We start from the raw sequence: 21,306 nt of genomic DNA on the forward strand, positions 1-21,306 counted from the left end.
AAACAATGCAACTGAAAGTCAAAATAGCTAGAAAAGGAATGGGAAATCAGGGAAGTGTCACGTCAGGTCTCATGGGCAGCTTGAATGACCTTGGGAAACATGGAGAAATACCTTCTGGTTCCATTTCAGGTTTGCTTCTCAGCAGATCCCCACTGGGATCTCTTCCCCTGTCCCTGCCACCCCCTGCTCTTGGAGAGAGCATGCACACCTCCCTGAGGGCACATAGGGGTGCTCAGCCTGCTGCTGCTCAAACCCCTGGCTCCCCACTGCCACTTCACATCTCCAAGTCTGTATTCCCCTTCCCACTCAGCACAGCACTTGCTTCACAGGTGCCAAGCAAACTCCATCCCATTCATTTTATTTGTTGCTGCTCCTCCCACCCCTCATTGTCTCAACCATTACCCCAGCTGCTAATGAATTTACCCATATTCACTTAGAACATTATCAAGGGGGAAGCAGTTCATGAGGTCATAAAATATACAAGTTGTGCACTGCTATAAATGAAAAGACCACGCTTTCCCCCATCCCCTGAAAAAGCATCCTGGCTTTACACAATCCCTTTCTTGGTTTCCCCATTGTCCACTGAAGATGTGAAGTTTGATTCTTGCTCTTCCCTTGATTTCCCCTCCCCTGGGTAGTGGTTCATCTCTTGCATTTCTAAAGTTACTTTATTCCTTTTGGCAAATGCTTGGCTGATCTCCTGAAATGTCTTATTTTTTGTTTCAGGCAGGACAAAAAACAGATAGGTTGCTCCCGCAGAGCAGATGCCAGCAAACACGAGGAAGCAGTAGGTCTGTAAACCAGCCTGTGAAGAGAAGACAAAGGAGATGGTCTTTACAAAAGAGAAAAAAATCAGAAGAAAGGCAGGAATGGTTTGAAAGAAAAAGTGGGGTGTACAGAGCAATTTTTAACCAAATACAGTACATGTTGGCACTCATTGCTAGATGCAGTGCTGAGAGGCTCATAAAAATGCACAAAATTTTGGTTCTTCCAACACTGCCTGTGGCCTGTGGACAGCAAAGCAGGTTCCTGGCAAAGGCACGCAGAGCTGCAGTCTGGCCAGGGCTGGGAGACACCAGGCTGGGCTGAGGCAGTGCAGGGAGAGCAGGTGGCAGCAGGAATCCTGCACTGTGCTCAGCTGAGCCTGGCACTGCCCCGGGCTTTCTGGAAAGGAGGCAGATGTTTCACTGGGTTGTTCTGCACGCCGCCTCCCAGCTCTTAGGCACAGAAACTGAGGCACACTTTAGCAGTTCTGTGCACCTCTACAAAACCCAAGGAAAAACTGCCATAGCCAGGGGCATCTTCATCACAGCAGTTACAGGCTTTGAGATTTGCAAAATAACTGAGGAAAAACCCCAAACAGTACACATTTGCTATCGCTTTTATGGTTTCCGGAGTTCACAGCAGGAAAAAAAATCCACAAAATGCATTTCTTTTCATGCTAGAAAGTAGTAAGAGTTAGTTAAGGGAATGTGAAATACAGACCATATTGAATGTCATGGATTTTACTTCACTGCAGAAACAGAGAGAGTAGATGTAAAGAAGTTAAATTATAAATTGATTATAAAGGCTCCAACCAGCCAGCAGGAGTTGTACTTCACTGAAAAGTAAGTATTTCTTGCCTGGTGATTATTAGTTAATTTAGCAGCTACCAGTTACCTTTCAATAGTACAGTTGTGAAAAAGCATATGATAATTATCCTTTGTTGAACTTGGAAGAGGTTTGATATTATGACTGCAGGGAAGTCACTTGCAACATTTGAGGAAACCACCCTTCCTTTATCAGTTTACACTCTCAAACATCCAATGTACCCATATTTTTCTAATTGCTTTTATTAACAAGCTGAATTAAACCAGAAAGAGTATCTCCAAATCCAAAAATCGGGCGACCTTCCTGTGGTGTCTCACGTGAGGTCATGAGCAGCAAACCCAAGGAGAGCCAGACTCTTCACACATCACCTCAGGTGCTGCCAGGCTGAGGTCACCCCAGAGGAAACCACTCAGGACAGGGGAAGCAGACCTGCCTTCCTAAATGTACATATCTGTAGCTGCCATTAAAGGTATGGAGCTGAAACAAGTAAGACAGAGCCAGGCAACCTTCATTTTTCACATTTTTGTAATATATTCTCATCACCATTAGTCACACCAGTCCTACACTGCAGGTTGCTTTAACTCCCTGCTTTGGGTGCTCAAGGTGTATGAAATTCTTAGCAGTATTTTTATGTTTCACTTGCTCATTATACATAATGTGTGGTGTGCAAGGAGAACATAAATTCCTGCATGGAACAAGAAAGAAAAAGTGCAAAACCCCCTTTTCTGCATCTGCTTTTTAATATCATGGCTGATTTCCAGCCTGCCTAGTCACAATGTTCTCTGTTTCTGTGGATAATTCATTACCTAGTTCAGAGCTTCAAATCATGCCTGTAACAGGAAAAGCTAGTAAGTGCATTCTCTGATATTGTCTATGGACTCTAGAGATCATCAGTGCTTTTTCTTTAAATCCTTAGAAGCATGAAGTCCTGAAGCATGCAGCTGACAATCACAAGCCAAACAGCACGGGTAACAGGGGAGAAATATTCTGGGACGTGACAAATAGAACTTCCAGGGTTATACAGAGGCAAAAGCAAAAGGACAGAGTAGACAGGAGAAAATAATTTTGCAGTGCCTCATAAATCATCCTGTCAAGCTAAGAATTTAAATTTTACATTTGGATCATCTGAATTTGTAATTGTTTTTCAGCTGAATGGTAGAGTTTCAACCCAGAATCATGTTTTTCACATTTAAAAATTTCACTGAATTAAATGTTCTCCATGATGAGCATGAACCATTAATACCTAGTATGAATAAATACAGCAACCAAATGTAATGTTACTTGTGTCTCTTGGTGGTCCAGCCACAACTTCTAATTCCTACTTATTTCTTTGCTTTCCATGAGCTAAATAAATTAGTGCTTATTCTCTTTGATTCATATATCTTTAAACCTCTTCTAATCGGACTAAACACTCATTAGTGCATGTTTTATTTGCAATTATTTTACCTAATGTATTTATATTTTTTTATAATAATCATACTGTTCTTAATTTCTGTAATCCCCTAAGAAGTAGCCCTCAAGGACCCCAAGTGAAGTTTCACAGAGAATAAGCTAAAAATTAAATTTTGTTATAAATCCTGCAAGTGGATTTTGTAGGGTTTATACAAGGCTGCGCTTGTGTCCCACAGGTCCATAATTCCCAGGCAGGAGTACCACAGGGTGACCACAAAAAGCCCTTTTGTCACCAGCCATTCTTCAGTTATAATATTTCCTTAAAGCTGGTTATTATTTTACACTCACAGCAAAGAAAACCACTCATTCATAAACCTTTTATAACTCATCTAGAATTCAGTTTGTACCACCCAGATCTGCATTTTGCACAGAACAACACACTAATCAAATTACTCATTATAAGCATGAAACCTTCTATATGAACTGCACACTGATAAAGGTTGTAGGACAGAAACGCAGGATAAAGGGGGAGGAAAATGTTAAATCACAAATCCCAACTCAGTAAAAACTTTTAGTGGGACGTAGGTGGGATATGGTTCAGCCTAGATGTTTAATTCATTTTTATCTGTTTCTGATGTATTTTGAATTGCCTGGTGCTGGAGGGGAGATCTGAGGTGTGAAACAAGTAAAAGATTAGCCCAAACATATCTGATGTGCCTGTCAGGGAATCTAGAAAGTGAGATAATGCGGTGAAAAAACAATAAATGCTGAACTATTGGACAATGGCTACTACAGAAAAGGTAGTGATCGACTGATGTGAGAGGAAACAGGATCTGTTCCATGAGATTATTGTACTTTCTTTTATTTATATTGGATATTATCTATATAATGTCCATGAAACCGGCATACCTCACTTACTATCTGTAATCTTCACAGTCTCCTAACTAACCTGTAGTTTCTCTTGTTTTACTCATCCCAATGGGTTAGAGATGAGCTTGCTGCTGCTACTGTAGAAGTAAAACTAAAGAATATTGCTTGTCCTGGGCTGGGAGTAAAAAGCTGAGGAAAATTTCAATTAAAGTTTTTGGTCAAAAACATGGATTCCTCTGGGTATTTGGGTCTACAGGCATGGATGGCCTCAAGAGTCTTCACTGATTTGTGCGCCGTCAACGATACAAGAATAATGAGGACAAAATTGAGAAGGTAACTCCTTTTTCTATGCTCTGTGACAGTATTTCACCTACTACATGGAGTAGAAGTCCCAGTTCTCAAAAAATTGGATATGTATATCCAGCAGAAGAGTAAGTTGACTTTTTAGCAAAATATAACAGAGCGAGAAGGGGCAGTTAAAAGAGGAGGGGAACATCAGGGGAAGAAGTAAAACAAATCCGTTCTGGATGGAAGTTCTAAGGAAATAGAGAGAAAATTCAAGGAAAGCGTGTGGTTTCTGTAGTTCTGCTGTTCCTCACATAAGGACAGGCTACTGCCTCACACTCTGCTCCAAGCAGCAGCAGCAGCAGTCCTGGTCATGCAGGAAGCACCAAGGCAGCCCCATCCATATCCCATGGGCACATCCACTCATGCTGGTCTCTTCCCACTGCCTGCACATAATGCTCAGGTTCAGAGCACGCTGCCACCTTCACAAAGCTGCTTCTCCTGCCCCAACCAGGCAGCCTTGCCAGAGCTAGGAACACGTTGCCTTAGGAATACCTGAAGCCAGGCTTTTTTTTTTTTACGTGCACAGTTAGAAACCCAAAGGTCAGAAGGAAGTCAGAACAAAGCTCTGCAACAGTCTGTGTTTGGCAGCTGCTTTCCCTTAGCATTTCCTTAAGCATAACCTCCTGCAGGAGCAGCCAAGGTTCAAAGGTGAGCAGAGTTTTAGGTGGTTTCCTAAATAGCAACAGTCTCAGTCAATATCTGATAGATAGCCATTCAGAGCCAGGGGCAGATACACAGGTGAGGGTCCTTGAAGGGGCCAGGCTTTCTGGGGTTACTGAGGGTCACCTGCCCTATCAGGTGTGCAGGAGAGTGCAAAAGAGCAGCAGACACATTTATTGATGTAATCTCCTGAGGGAAGCACCTACTAAGTCAGCAGATTGAAAAAGCCTCTTCAAAGCAGGATTTGCATTTGATTTTTTGAGGCTAGTGAGGGCTATTGCTATATGGGATACTTATTAGTTAAAAATAAACTTTTAAATGCATCACCTTCTGTTTTAATACTAGCTTTCTAAGGAGGGATTTGGAAAACAGCATTTCTGCAAATTCTGGCCAGCTGAATCCTGAATTTCTCATTTTTGTCTTCTCTTTTCTGCAGCTGATCAAGGCTTTGTATTTGTGGGGGAGGGGAAAGAAAGGAAAACCAAGTGATTTACCTAAGACACACATGCAATTACCACAAAAAAGAATCAAAGTTGAAGTATTCAGGCAATTCCCTGAAATCACATCCCAGGCATGGCAAGCAATCAGGTCTGATTCTGAGGATGAGACAGAGCTGCATAAGTGAGGTGTACGAATAAGTAGGTGCAGCTTTGCTACATTTTCTTGAGCAAAGAGGTGAACAAACATATCCTCAGCTTGTGAGGGGCTCCTATACACATTAGAGAAAATGTACAGTCATTTCCCTTATCTCCCTTTAAATACAATAGTAAAGAATACTTAATTTGTAACATTATGAACTGACTTTAGGTGTTCAAAATGAATGAGCAAAAGAGCTCATTTTTTTTTAAAGCTAGAGAGTAAACTGAAACAAATAACCTAACATTGAAATGATCAGAATTCTTGTTTTAATTAAACAACCTATGCAATTTGCTACTTTTGAAGTAATCTAGCTGAGAACAGTCTTCCTGTTAATAACTTGCACACTGTGAATGCCATACTCTGGAGGAATCTAAAAAGTAGTTGAGAGGATCATTACATGCTATTTAACAATGGTTGCCTACTGACTTAACACACTGTAACAAAAGTTAAATTCTAAGCAGGACTGTGATATTGGAAACAGGAAAATAGATATTCTAGGGCAGATACAGAAAAACAAATGAGCAAATGAACAAATTCTGAATCAATTTAACAAACACAACACATTAATATTTTTAAAACAAAACTTCTGGCTCTTTCCAGCAAATGCCAAATGTGACTCTGAATTCTCAACTTGCAAAGTCACAGCCCTTGACACTAGCAATGGGTCCTTGCATTTGGAAGTTGCCATGAGGATTAGTGTCATGAGATGTGGGTCAAACTGGCTTTTGAAGTAGTGAGGTCAAGTGATAATAGTTCAATATCTTACAAAATTGATCAGCAGAAAAACTGTTATTCATGTAGACATTTGACTTCACTTGGCTTCAAATTGATATAATTCAGTGAAACAAATGTATAAGGGCCTGTGTCCTTTACCCTTTGTCCTTCTTCTGTTCCAGACATAATTTAAGGTTCTGCTGAAAGTGCAGGACAACAAAGAAGGAGGGAGCATACTGAAGTATAATGTATGAAACATAATTTCTAGGTAAAAAATAGAGACATTTTTAGAAATGACCTGCAATTTCAACCATGACCCTCAGTCACACTATCTCCTCATAAAAATGTAACAGATCCTTACATTGTATCCCTGAAGTGGGCTGCTTGTAATTAAGATAAGCACATCTAACCCTCTGATAGCCCACATTTCATTTTCTCAACTTTGAGGGGAACTTTAATAATTTCCCCTGATACATGGACACTGCCGTTACATGGAACATCCAAAGTATTTCAAGAAACTTAAAACAGCTTGGCTGAGGGAAACAATGCAAGGCTTTCTGTGCACACCTGTTGTTGAAACCCTTGTGCTAAGTGAAAAGGCAACAGATACACAGTAAGGAAATAATAAGTACAACCAAAAGACAATCTTGCTGAGTAAATGAATCTTGAGGCATGAGAATGAAGATCTCTTGCGTAAAACTAATGAAGAAATAAAGTAGAATTAAAAGAGAACCTCCAGAAACCAGTATAATGTCTCAGAAGTACTATTTCACAGGCACAAATGAATTCCTTTCTTAAAGGAGGAAAATAAATACACATACAAGTCTTGGCATTGTACTAGCAAGCAATCTGAACTAGGGCTTCAAGGCTTGTAGCACCTTTAGCCCAAATGATACTGAGCTCCTTCTGGATCACAGATCCAGGGAGATTATCTTGGTCAAACCCCAGCTAAGAGTAAAATCAGCTTTCCATGTAGGAGATCTCTTCTCATAATGGGATATTCCTCTGCATTCCCCAGTTATTGGAAACTTTTGTATTAGGAGGAGAGTGTGAAGATGGGCTGTTCTTGAAAGTTAAAAATATAAAATACATAGCAATTTAAATATTTCTTGAATACGTACTGAATATACAATGTGGTTTTGACATCAAAAAAAGTCTGCACAGTCTTCTAGAAAGAGAAATTATTATGACAGAATACTTCTGGAGAAATCTGTTATGTTTTCCTACAGGATATTACTAATTTACCATGTAGTCTTTAAGTGCCTCATAACAACCTAATGTCTCAAGGTGAAATATGAAATAAAAAGGCATCAGCATGTAATGAAAATAGCACGTTGGGAAATTTTTTGTTAATTATTGATGTTTAGAAATTGTTTGTATTTATGCAACACATTACAAAAAGCAAACAAACTTCTAGATAACATGCAAATTAACTTCCTACTACACCATTGGGTTACTGAAATCTTATCCCTGCAAACTTGTTGCTAATGAACAGTGTTGCTTTAACACACAAAGCCTATTCTATGGCACCAGAAGTTTTCCAGCCTTTTAGATTATACTTTTCTGCTGGTTTGTTTTTCCCTGTGCCTGCTCAGCTCATTGCACCCATTTCCACATATATATATACATTCTAATTTCTGATTTACTGTGTCCCTGTTCACATTTTAGCACCTCAAATAGGTAGTGATGAGGCCTGGAAGAGAAGGCACACTCAATCCTTTTTTTTTTTCTGTTTGTCAAAAATTGATTTGTATACTAGCTTTTCAATCTCATCCATATATTTTAATGTGTGACTCAAGCCACTCTTTGATTATATTTATCTACAGATGGTTGAAGGGCAAAAATCTTGTCATTCAAATTAGTTAAATGGTGACATTTGGAAAACTAACTGCTGGTTGATTTTTTTTAGTATCTGTAAACTTACCAGATTTGTTTCCCAAATGTTTGGGATAATTTTGTAGAAGCACACTAAGGATCAAGAAAAGTGGTTGCAGTTTCTCAAGCAATCAGGTTAGTAAATACACAGACAGGATTATGCATTCATCCTGTGAAGGTATCTTAAAGATTTTTTTTCCTGTTTTAGGTTTATAAAATCAGTTAAGAAGAAGATATTGCCTTTATGTGAAGAAAGTGGTGACTCATAAACTGAATTTTGAGAATGAGGTTGACTGAAATAGGAAAAGAGTTAAATCTTAGGAAAGAGATGTTCTAGTCTGATCTTGTGAAAAAGCTTTAAAAATCAAAGTCTGAATAACACTGCTTTCATCTTTAGGTGCAAACTTGAAGACTTTTCTCTTGTTTATTTCTCTTTTATTTAAAAGAAGAAAAAAAAAAACCAAAAATCCCTTCAAGCTGGAAATACAATTTATCTTCATTAAAACTAAACTGGATGATTTTATAATCACACAACTGGATACTTTTATGACACGTAATGATAAATTCCACTAGGTTACAGCAAACTTCATAAGGATGCATATGAAAACATTCAAAGACCATTAATATGCATGCGGAAAATTAGAGAATGTAGTTTGCTTTTTAATTTGAATCTACTGAGGGTCTTTTTAAACAGTTTTCAGCAGGTGATCTGTCAGGTAGCATTAGCAGAACAAGTAGGGACTGTCCTGAGTTGCATGAATTCAAATTTGAGAGCTAAGCAGAGCTCAGGGTAATCCCCAATTCTGTGCAGAAGGCAGAAGCTGCAATTTTAGACAAATGTAATTATTATTCTCTAAATGTCTCTGGATAATTTAAAAAAACCAAAACCAAATCCCCCACCCTGCAAAACAAAACAAAACAAAACAACCAAAAAAACACACCAAAGAAAATCCAACCCAAATAAAAGTATTCTGATTAAATGCCCCTGGATTTGAGACCTTGTTCTGTGTCCCTGCCCAGCTGCCCTGGAGGCAGAGGGTGGAACCTGAAGTGCCTGGCCAGCTGGGCTGGAAGGGAGGGTCTAATGCTACTAAAACAGTCACTCATCTTCTGGAAGAAAAAGCTATTAAACCACGCAGAAGCATCCATTTGCTGGATGACTGGGGGCTGCCCCATGGACTAGGTCAGGCTTCCAAAAACTCAACAGAATTGCCTAATTCTTTCCATCATTTGGTAAATTCTCCAATGACCTCGGCAGAAAAGGAATTATGTCTCTACCTCCTTTTGAAAATCTCACCTGAGAGTGTCTAAGCTGGAAAGGCCTTCACCATTAAAATGGTGGAAAGCACTCATCAATTTCAATAAGCATGAAAAGAAGTTCTTAAGATGCAGTTGTGTAATTGCAGTTAATGTTATTAAATGTATAGAGTTTGGAAAGATTTTATACTCATGTTGAATTTTGAAGGTGATCCAAGTAATCAAAACTACAAGAGACTTGTGCCTGTTAGAATAAATTTTAAATAAAGTGTCAAACTTAGATCATGTGTCAAACTTTATCAAGCTTTCAAGTTCTCCCATCAAGTACCTCATACAGATAATTTAAAACAGTACTACATAGTAAAAGCAGTTCTATTTTTCAAATGAAAAAGAAATATACAAAGTTTTAGGGTATGATCATTTTACTGTATCTGCAAACAGTTAGGCATGTGGGATTGCAGAATCAAATAGTTTTCAGTTGGAAGAAAGCACACACAGCAGTAACTCTCATTACTCAAATCTCTTCCTTGGTGATGATTTGAAGGCCATTCCAGAATCTCTCTCCTGGGTGTGAGGTGCAAGTATCCCAGAGGGTTTGCTCTCCCTGCATCTTTCCTCTGCCCCTATTATTCTCCTCTGTGTGTTTAAAAAACCCCAAACCTAGAAATTCTTTATTTTGACCTGTAGTAGACTTAGACTGCTATCAGTGGAGCAGGATGCCTCTTAAGAGTTTGGATATGGCCAGTCAGGCCACGACCAGCTGTATTTCAATTCCTGAGGTAAAACACCAGCTTCTGAGTGAGCTCCAGAGAGTGCAGACAATCCCTGGGAGAGGTTTATGAGCAAGAAAAGAACCTCAGCTTGTTTTCTAATTAGAAGCTGCTTGAAGCCTTTTTGCCATATAACGACACAGCAATAGTGTTAAAGAGCTCTTAGGAATCAGAGCAGGAGAATGTTCTGTGTTGAACTTTTAATTTTCTTTTTGCAAAATTTTAAAAATAAACTTATCTTGATAAAGTATAACCCCAGTTCTCAGGCAGCTTTTGAGTAAAGTGTCCTCCATGTGACTAGTGCAGCCATGCAATCCATAAAAAACAAACCTTATGAGAGTCTGGGGAAGTTGGGACAGGACAGATTAATCCATGCAGCAATTAAGCTGCAGGAAGAAGGAACCAGCTAAAGAAGATAAAAGCCTGACAGAAGTGGAAGAAAAAAAAAAGAGCCATGAAGCCAAGCCTGTGAAGGGAGGTGCAGAGAGCATATATTTTCCCATGAGACTAACATGGATTCTCAAAGCATAGGGTAAACCTGATGATGGCTAACCTAAAAGCTGAAGAAAAAGGCAGTGACTGAATCACCATCAATCACCATCAGTGACTGAACCCAGACAAAATCATCAGATTGCATAGCTTAAACATTCCTGTGGGGAACTTGCCATAGAGGGTTGTCCATGGTTACAATATTTTTTCTACTGCAGGACAGCTTTTTTCCACCACATTCCAGCAAGGAGACGTGGATATCACAACTGATCTGCATCACAAACATTGTGGGAATGTCATCCACTTCAATAAAAGGACAGATACTATTACTGAAATCCCTTCTCAAATGTCAATCGTCCCACTATACCAGCAATGTCACAGCATATGAGTTACCAAGGGTGCTGAGTACCTGGATGAAAGGGAAGAGCAGTCCCACTGCGAAGTTGGAGAGCCAGTTGACTGTCCCAGCTATCATGAATGCTGCTGGCCTCTGTGACTGCTGGAAAAACTCTCCAGTGAGGACAAAGGGAATCCCACCTGAAACAGGGTCCAAAAAGACAGTGGTTTTAGTACAGTCCCCCAACCATCAGCAGAGATGACCAAGCCTCGGGATGCACACCTCCATGACTAGCATTGCTCTGCAGGGCCTTCTGAAACAGATTTGTCAAAATCATATTTTAGAGAAGTGACACTTCTTTCTTTCATGCCATCACATACCCTGTTTTACATTCTTTTCAGATGTGACAAGCAGGTAACAGAGCAACAAATCCACACAGCAGCTTCTAGAGCATCATGTGATGAGCTGTTTATTAAAAATAAGAATGACTGTTTCTACTAAAATGCTTGAAATTCAAAAAATTCAGACTTCCAGGTCTTAACAGCTGGAAAAATGGCTCCAAAGAGATTAACTCCTATTTTTTTTCTAAATATTACCCACTTGTTTTCAGCAGTAAAAAGGACAAAACTTTTGCTTCCCTATGAGTATACTTGTTATTGATGCTTATTTAATACATTCCCTTACCAGATACTTCTGGCACTTCTGGCAAGGTCTATTTCTCCCATCAGTCAAGGACTCTGACCTTCATAATAACAATTCTGAATATCACATTTGTGACTCATGTTTCCTTCCAGTTAAGCAGTGGACTATTTTGTACAGCACTGGCATATTGCTGGCCTGACCCCCAGGGAGTAGTTGTCTAGTAGCAGAAAGGTCTCAATTTGTGATCTTTGGCTTCCTTCATTCCCACTGGATATTTCAATAGAAATATTTCTATTTTTAGAGAATAAAACCTGGATTTTATTTGCTGATCAGCTACATAATTCAGTTAATGTTACATGTCAGACATATATCTACTTGCAGAATTATTTCATTACAGTTCAAAGAATTCTACAACTACTAACATCAGTATTCTGCTCCTACCAGTTTCTGCCTCTAGGTCCTGCAGTGTGCTGGTATTACCTGTCTCATAATTCAGCTTTGTAGGCAAGACCCATATACACTGTAGAAGATTATGTAAGTCCTTTCTCATTTTAACAAGATAGTTAACCAACCAAAACCATATTTATAAATACATTTACTTCCAAAAACCTCTATGGCAGTACTGACTGCCAAAAGATTTATAAATTAAACAACCCTACAGACTTATCCATCCACTGGGTCTTCTTTTTGCACATCTGTCCTTGGTCTATGTGCTAAACTTTTGCATTACCTTTACCCTTGGACATTTGTGAATACATCTCTTAGTGCATTATAGGGATGCATCCTTGTGTAGCCCCTTGTGCTCCATGGCCCTGAGCTTAAACATGTGTACCAGAAGCTCCTGTGAGCAGTGTCAGATAAGGACATGAAAACATGTAACATGACATGCAGATGACACGTGTTGTCAGACACTCTTCCAGATGCAGAAACCATGAATATGTGCATAAAATAAAGGCAATGAGATGCAGCAAACAGCTACTCTCCATCATGAGCTAGTGTGACTTCTTGTGAGAACATATCTAAACAAAGCCTTCAGCTGAACTTTTTGTGTCAAAGATGCCAGTCTAAATTACACCAAAAAATGTTATTTACTCCTACTTTATACATAGGAAACTGAGATTCTGAGAGTTTAAGCCATCCAAACTTCAGTTTTGTATCTTTCTACAAGACATAAGTAGTATCAGAATTCTGTGACTAAAAGGAAGTAACCTCTCCCAGCAGCAGTTTGAACATGTAGATTAAGTATCTGAATCCCCCATAACTTAATAAAATTCAAGTAACGTGGGGTCTATCAATGCTTGTTGGCTTCTAGTGTCCATTCTATCATACCCTTGGGATTTGGGTTCAAATGGCAGCAATCACATCTGTTCTGTCAGCAGCTGGTTTGGGTCTTAAATGCCATATGAGGTAGCAGTTTGCCAGGACACTTGCCCCTTGGAGGGAGGAACTGAAGGGCTGGAAACACAGAAATCATGTAAGATGACTTATTTATGATCATTTCTTCTGTCATGCCTTTGCTGTAGGACAATCTAAAGAGGTGTTGCTGTTCTTGTCAGTGTAATAAAATATGCTATTGGAAACAGCATTTGGAAAAATACATACTGTACAAGAGAGAAAAAAGCCAGAGGCAAAAAAAAAAAAAAAGTACAAAAGGACAGAAACATATCAGAAAGCATAAGTGTAATGGAAATAAAATGCATGGGCAGGATCTTGGAACAGATTCCTTGAAATTGCAATTTAATTTCTAAGAACATAACAATTATCACTAACTTTCAAAATTCTGTGGAGGAATAGGAAGTGAGGCACAGACAGACCTCCCAGCTTTCTCATGGTCTAGAGTGGTATACCCACAGCATCACAAAAGAGAGAAAGCCAGCTTCTGTAGAAGGATGACTTAAAAGAGTCATAAGGAGAAACCAAGGAGCCAAAAAAGTGAAAAGTGGTACATGGGTTATGTGAAAGTCAGGTCAAGGAACACAAGAAATGGAATGAAGCCAGGTCACAGCTGTCTATTGCTGTATGCCTGGAAGAGCACAGACTTGACCTTATGAGGATGAAGAGGAGGGCATGTGAATGCCTTCCAAGGCCCACACCACTGTGAAAGACACACTCTGCAACTGAGTGAAGTGAAAAAGACATTTGGGAGAGTGAAGTAAAACTGTAAAGCCTTAAAGTCACAGCCAGTGAAGGCACCTGAGGTCAGCTGAACTGATAGTCCCAGGATTCGACCCTCATTTCAAGGTGCCAGAGATGTGCTCGAGGACTCCCTTTCTCCTGAACTCACTGTTCTTTGAGATACACATCTGAGTGCCTGGGGCTTAAGGAAGCTGTACTATGCTTTGACTACAGAAGTGGGGTCTGAGCAGAGATTATAATACTGTGACATCTTACCAACCACTTCTCAGTCTGCAAAGTACCCTAAATAATCATTAGTCCAGATACTAGCCTATGTTCAAACATGGAAGCTTGGAAACCACTATCAAAAGAAATCCAACCAAGCTACTCTATCTTTGGAATAGTCTTTAAACCCTTTGTCATGAGTTTTGCAACTTTAACACGTATTTGAATGTGGGTGAAATAATTCACCAAAAAGCTACCTGATGATCTTTCTCATGGAGAATGAACCTGGAATTGTCTTTTCCCCTGGAAGGCTTTCCATACAATTTTCAGTGAAACAGTTTTATTTTAGCACTGATCATAAAAAAAAAAATATGTATATTAGGATTTCCCGTAGGAGATTTTCAACAAGGTAGCTTCCAAACATGAATTTAAATAGGTAATGCATTGACCAGATAATTACAGTGATTAATTTCTAATACTTTCTAATAAAACTCTCGACATACTGCAGTGCTAGTAGAGAAAGATTGTTGTATCTGCTAAGATTCTATTTCTATTGGGAGCTACAAATGTCGTACTGCAGGACTTTTAGTTTAATAAAGATTACATTAAACCCACATGACACAATTAGACATGCATAAATACTTCTATTTCTCTGTTCTTTATTAATTTATCATTGTAATTAGTCCAGTTACACATAGAATCAATGTCATGTGCTGGTAAAAATCCAGACTCTCAATCCAGTAGTCTTTTATGCATGATATTGGAATGTTAGAACAGAAAAAAACATTCTTGGTTGGATTGGAGATTGGATGGGTTTTCATGTGTGGATTTGCAAATACATATTTAAATTTACACATGTTTTCTTAGGAAAAAATTAGGTGCACATTTTTGCTGTTCCGTTCAGTGAGAAGTTTGCATAAATATTGCTTAGCAGAAGTTACATGGGTCACTGCAAAAACCTGAATACAGAAAACATGAGAAAGGAAGGAAAACACCGGACTTCTCATTCTGTTTTTATCTTGCACCTAACTGGGAATTTATGTTATGGCTATATATATGATTTATGAAATGAGACTGTTACAAGAATAAATGCCTAATCCAGATCAGGGAGATTTATTACAGCGGTAAATCACCTCTAAAGGTGAAATTTTGTGCCCTAAGAACCACTAAAGAGAAAGGAACTCTCCCTGAGCTAGCAGTTCATCTTCCAATACCCACCCAAGCCAAACCCTTGTGTGTTCAGGCAGTGGCCCCATGGCAGCCAGAGGGATTCCAGCCCCACCAGAAGGACCACCCATGGCCACCCAGCCTAGTGACTCCTGCAGGTCTCAGCTCTCCAAAATCTGCCCATACAAAGTGGAGTCTGGGAATCCTGCAAGGCTAATCAGGGCAGGAGCTCCCAGATTTTCCAACTCCATGCTTTGAGACATGGAGTCTTCAAAGGGAAGTGTTTTGAGAAAACAGACAACTGCCTTGTAACAATGTTCTGTTTTGGGAGGGGGAAAGAAGTCTGTGGAGCTCTAGACATGATCAAGCAAAATGGCTTTGTCTGCAAGGCAAGGCACGTAGGGAAGACTGATATATCCTAACAGGGCTGAGGGACAAAGCACTATCTCAATGAAAGGTTTTGCTATTTGAAATTCAACGGCTCTCTAAAGAGCAACTCTGGGAGAGAAGCACTGGAAGGGAGACAAAACTCCTGGAAGATAACTGCTGGAAAAACAACATGTCATTCTTCAGTGAGAGAGCAAAAGGCTGCTAGTTTCTACTCAGACTTTAGTTATTTAAAAACCTCAAACAAACAAACAAACCCCTACCTAAACAGTGAACAAAACCCTACAAAATGTGCAACAAAACCCCCCAAAATGTTCAACAAAACCCATGGGAAAATATACTTCAGGAATACTGCTAGAGAGAGATTCAATACAGTTACTGAGTTTCTTCCATTTCTGTAGGTCTACAGATAGAATAATAATTTTTCAAAAAGATAACTCAATCTTTATAAAAGGTGTTCTGTCACCTGTTAGGTTATTTTAACTTGCACTTTGTATTTGATTGAATAATACCCCACCAAATATGACATTACAGTCAGATATGACAGCTGTACTCCCAGCTAATCCTGCTGAGAGAACTGGGAACAGAAGGTGTGACAGGGGTGTACTGAGTCACAGCTTCATGCTACAGACTTTTCTAGCTGTCTGCATCTCTTCTCCACAGGATAATTAAGTAAAACAGGCACTTTGTTTGTAGAAAATTGTATAGTTCATTAACCACATTAATTTGTACCATTTGAATCTTTTCTGCCTAAGATTAAAGGCCACTTGAGTGAAAAAAAATTAAAGCAGTCAGTCTATGGCAAACAAAAAGTGCAAACCATAAGACCAAATTAAAACGCACAAATAATACAAAACCTTGCAAACGCTGATATTATCATAAAGAGTATTTACAATTATTAAAGGACTACTTTTTAATGCAGTACTGTCTGAAAGAGTTTTGAATTGATTAATTGGACTTTGGTTTAGCATCTATATAAAACCTGCTATTTTAACAGCATTTACAAAGCCACTTCTGGAGGAGTTCTGGAGGTGTTCTGAACTTTGTTGGTGCAAGGCAACCCATATCATTCAGGGTAAATAAAACAAAAAAACCAAAGCAATGGTACAGAACATAAAATATTGATTCACTCTGCTCGTAGCAGTTAAAATGTTATTTCCTGGTTCTCAGGTAATTTACACTAAAATGCTTGACATACAACAACAAGGCTATTGCACAAAATATAATAAATCACACAAAATTATTTCTAGGTCCATTAACTAGCTAGTTCTACAGCAGATATTCCATGCAAAAAAGACACAATACCTTTATCTGAACCACCTGATAATTTCCTCTTCAGTGAACTTCTCCCTTCTTGAATATTAATTAGTATATTTTCCTATAATTTTTACTTCCATAAGTCAGTGCACTCAAGCAGAATTTTATGAGCAATCCTTTACCAACTGAATAATTTTTCTCTGAAAATTTGTTCAACAAAATACTTATCATATAACTGATGAATCCAAATAAGTTCAGTAGTTTTAAGATATTTTTCCTTAAATGAGTTATAACAATTCCCTTTGAAATACAACTCTTGGCTGTATACATGAGGAATATATTTAAATTTGAATTTATTTATATTTATTAATTTAATATTTAATTGTTTTGCCTCTTTTATTGTAAGATGAACCTGCAGTATGTAGGGCATTCTGACAAATTCTGAACAAAATGAATTGCTTTTTTGGTAACAATTTTTGGTTTATTGGGATATTTGGTGAGTTTTGCTTTTTTTTTGTTATTATTGCTGTTTGGTTTTGTTTTCTTATTTTTTGGTCTTGGCTTTTGTTTGTAAAAACTGAACATCAATATTAAATGTCTCATCTGGTTCTTAACAACATTTCTTTTTGCTTCACAATTATAATGCTGCATAGCTACCAAAGAATAAAATGCAATTTAAAAAAAAATGCACTAAACTTACAACTATATAAATAATAATTGTCTTTTAAACATTTCTGCCATATATTCAGATCCACTTTATAAAATCACAACCCTAATTATAGCCCAACTTCCTGTTCTATTTGAATGTGAACAAAAATTTTTTTACTGAGCTATGAGTCTATATAGTAGAATTAAATTTATAATTATTCTCAGTAACAATGATGATTAAGCACTTCTGTTCATATTAAACTGTTAAATTATCTCAACGATGAGAACAATGATGAGAGAGTTTTTACTTTATTAAAAGCACAGAAGTGTCCCTTGTATATTCATCCACTATACAGATGGAAGTAGTGTAGAAATAACCTGAATTAAAGATTCACAACTCTGTTCAGTCTTAGGTAAGAGAAATATCCATACAATTGCATCACTGTATGAGGACTGGAAACAATAAAAAAACCCAACCCCTATCTATTCTAGGCTTATTACTTCTACTATAATCTTTTGAACAAAATATAAAGCCAGCAGACATGATTTCCTGTCAGGAATTCAAGTTGACAGACCAATAGCACAAAATGCTGCTGGTTGTGAACCTGCAAGCTAAAGCAATCTTGAAAAGTCAGTATATTTTAACAAACAATTAATGCAAGCAGTGCACAATTATGTAATTGAATCACTGTATTCTTCCTCAATGATGCTAACAGTAAAAAGAGTGGGCCAAATTTTCAGAGAAGCTGGGGCAGAAGAGTACTCCCTGTCCTTCTCCTGTTTAAGATGGGTAACAAACTATGTCTTCACTGTTAATGATTTCTGGAAACTGTTGGAGTTTTTAGGACAGCCTCAACTGCCAGTGATTAAAGAAATTGGTTGCTGCTACAGAATGGTGGACAAAGTATGAGGAGCAATAGTTGTAGAACTAATGAATGCAAGACAATAACAAAAAAATATTTTACTTACTGTGGCTAAAAATGAAAACAAATATAACAAATGGCAGTATTTGCCTGCTAACAAACAGAAAGGAAAAGGAAGAAGGACTCAGAAGATGCACTTTGACTAGAAGTACCAGCTGAATGATAATAAGAGTCTTGTTGTGATGAACAATATAAGCCTTCTTTCTGATGAAACTGAGAAAGAGGTCACATAAGCCATAACTCAGTGTTTCCAAAATAGTGAAGCTTGTGGAGTAGCACAGGTAACATCTGGAGATTTAAAGGAAACAACTGCTTTGAGTGTTTGCTTAGTCTAACTGACACTGACTACCCTTGCTCTGGCAGGTCTGCTATTATTTTCCTCTGGAACTCTGTCACTGTTTATTTCTTTTTCTACACAGTATGTTGGCTACCAAGAAATATTGTCTGGGCTCTAGAGCAGTGTTCATTGCAACATCAAATTAATAAGCTTTTGCATTTAGATCTTAGCCATGAAGATTAGTCAGAAATAGATGAGATGAACAGAAAATATTTCTTTGCTGTGCACTGTACCTAGGCCTAAGGGAAATAAAATATTTTTATTGCCTTACATTCATTAATTCTACACCTACCGTTCTATATATTTATTAGTTTTCACTTTTGCAAGTATTTTATACAAATTCACAGAAACAACAGTATTTTTTTGCTACACATTCAACATCCAATCCCTATTTATCTGAATACTGTACCTAGGTCACTTACACAGCTTTTCAATGAATGATTTTTTTTCATGGTTACATGAACCTCTAAAATGTATGGGTACATTTTTGCAGCAGTGAATTTCTTCAGGGCTGGAGTTGGGAGCCATCAGCAACTAATTAATGATCATTCAGGAAAAGCTGCTAGCTCAGGTGGGAGGAGTGCTGTCAAGAGTCAAAGCATTCACATTTTGAAAGCTTCAATTAAGCAAATTTTTAAAATCTATTGTTAGCAGGATAAAGTTCATAAGTTTTCCTGCTGCTGAGAACTCCAGGTGTCACCTCCAGCAATTCCTTTATTCAACAGATAAAATTACCTTTCAAATACTAGGGGTTCATTTTTCTTTAGAACTGCCACTAATTATAAAGAATTGAAATAATTTTTGCTACAGAACTGTTAAAAGCTACACATTTTCTCTGTGCTGCTCTTTAAGAGAGAATTCAAACAAAACGTAAAACAGGTTTTAATACCAAAATATATGTTGAATGACATTGTATTTAATATATTCAAGGGGCATGCTATCCTCCCCCCACAAAAAAATTCAATGAATATTGAGGGCAATTCTAATCCTGTTTCTTAAAAGCCTAAAGAATCAGTTTGTTCTCTCCACGGGCAATCAAAAGAAGTTCTCATCTACCTGACTTGGTAGAAGCAGTTGAAAACACTCCCGCCCCTTGGCAGGCTGGAGCTTATCCCACTGCTGGAGAAAGCCAGGAAAGGACAGGAAAGGTGAAAGAGCCCTGCTGCAGCAGTGACAGCAGTGGCATTGCCATGGCAGGCTGTGCTGGCTGCAGCTGGGAGGCCAGAACACAGTCCTGGGATGCTTGCTTTGGGTGATGGCAGCCCACAGCAAGGCAGTGTCACAGCAGGGCAGGGATGGGGCCAGGGGTCTCAGAAAATCTTCAGCTGAGACTGTCTCCAGGTTATTACAAGTTTCTGAGCTGAACCATAACTCACGTTTGGAGTATTTAATTGATTATTTATGCAGCATATATTAATTCTGCTGTTGTGCCCACAAAAGCCTTACAGCTATCAACAAACCAAGCATTTTCCCAAATACCTGGGAAAACTAAAGGTTATTTCTTCACAAATACTCTCCACATCCAATGCAGAAACTACTTGGCATTATCAAAGAATGCCTATCTGCTGTAAAGACTGTAATGGCTTCTAGTTCATAGAATTAAAAAAAAAAAAAAGAGAAAACCTAACCTTTCAAATCTACAACTTTTTAACAAAATATAGAGCAACATGGGCTTATTTGTTTCTTTTCAACCTCATACACTTTTCTGGTGCAGAGAGTGGTTTGGGTTTTTTTTTTGCACTCAAGCAAGCTCAAACTCTTTCTCAAAGTGGACTGGCATAATGCCTCTGTGGGAGGCCATGCGTGTCAGAAGTTCTTACATCCCACTCCAAGTGGAGAAGCTAAAACATCACACAATGCTTCTATAAATGCCTATTTCAGGCAATAATACTGATGCTGCCTTTCACTGCAGTGCTTTTATGTCTACATGTGTGCTATCACACCTTCGGTTGTGTCACATCCAAGAGCTGATTTTTATTTTCTTCACTCATGACATTTCAGGCTGAACAAACCTCGTGACTTTCAGTGACCCTCTTCTGGAAACAGCTCTGCTGTCAATACAGCTGCACAATGGCATTCAGAGTAAGAGCATGGACTGATTTAAATTTTAAATACCAAAATATCTTTGATACACCTCAGGGCACAGCAATGATTCTGAGTTTTCTTTTGTTTACCTTATAATGCCAATTTAAAATTGTATTCAATTGTATTCATTATATTCAGCTGTGCTAGGGAAGACTTCATTCACATTGCATAAGCTATGACAATTATAAAACTCTCAAAAAAGAGACAAGCATAAGTGAAACATTTTTCTGGAATGGCCTGGTTTGTTGATATTTCTCAGCTGCATCTGAGTAAAAGTGACAATTGAAAAATTAAGATCTTGTTACCATTAAATGACTATTTTTTTTCAAATTCATCTGAGTTTGAATTTTACTGATTTCTCTTTCTTATAATCAGAGTGTGACTAGAAACATACAACTGATCTGCTTTTTGTCATCTTTATGTGTACTAATAAAAACCTATTTTAAAAGTAGGAATTTAAGTCAAATCTCACCGACTCATGTTTGATCACAGCAAATTCAACCTTATCTGTGCTACACTGAATTCAGCAGGACTTCTGTGGGGAAATGCTACTCACCCACAGAAATACTTACAAGATTA

General features: G+C 38.2%; 1 protein-coding gene across 3 annotated transcripts in view; it reads right to left on the minus strand.

The window, feature by feature from the left end:
* Positions 1–547: 547 nt before the first annotated feature.
* The window catches only part of SLC2A9 (solute carrier family 2 member 9), an 80,322-nt gene continuing 59,563 nt past the window's right edge, over positions 548–21,306 (minus strand). For all 3 annotated transcript variants that reach the window (XM_062493385.1, XM_062493384.1, XM_062493383.1), the window contains exons 11-12: positions 11,014–11,141; positions 548–805 (exon numbers count right to left, since the gene is read on the minus strand). In XM_062493385.1, the coding sequence (XP_062349369.1) occupies positions 548–805; positions 11,014–11,141 (386 nt within the window). The remainder of the gene's footprint in view (positions 806–11,013; positions 11,142–21,306) is intronic.

This window comes from Cinclus cinclus, chromosome 5 (genome assembly GCF_963662255.1).
Source record: "Cinclus cinclus chromosome 5, bCinCin1.1, whole genome shotgun sequence".
NCBI lineage: Eukaryota > Metazoa > Chordata > Aves > Passeriformes > Cinclidae > Cinclus > Cinclus cinclus.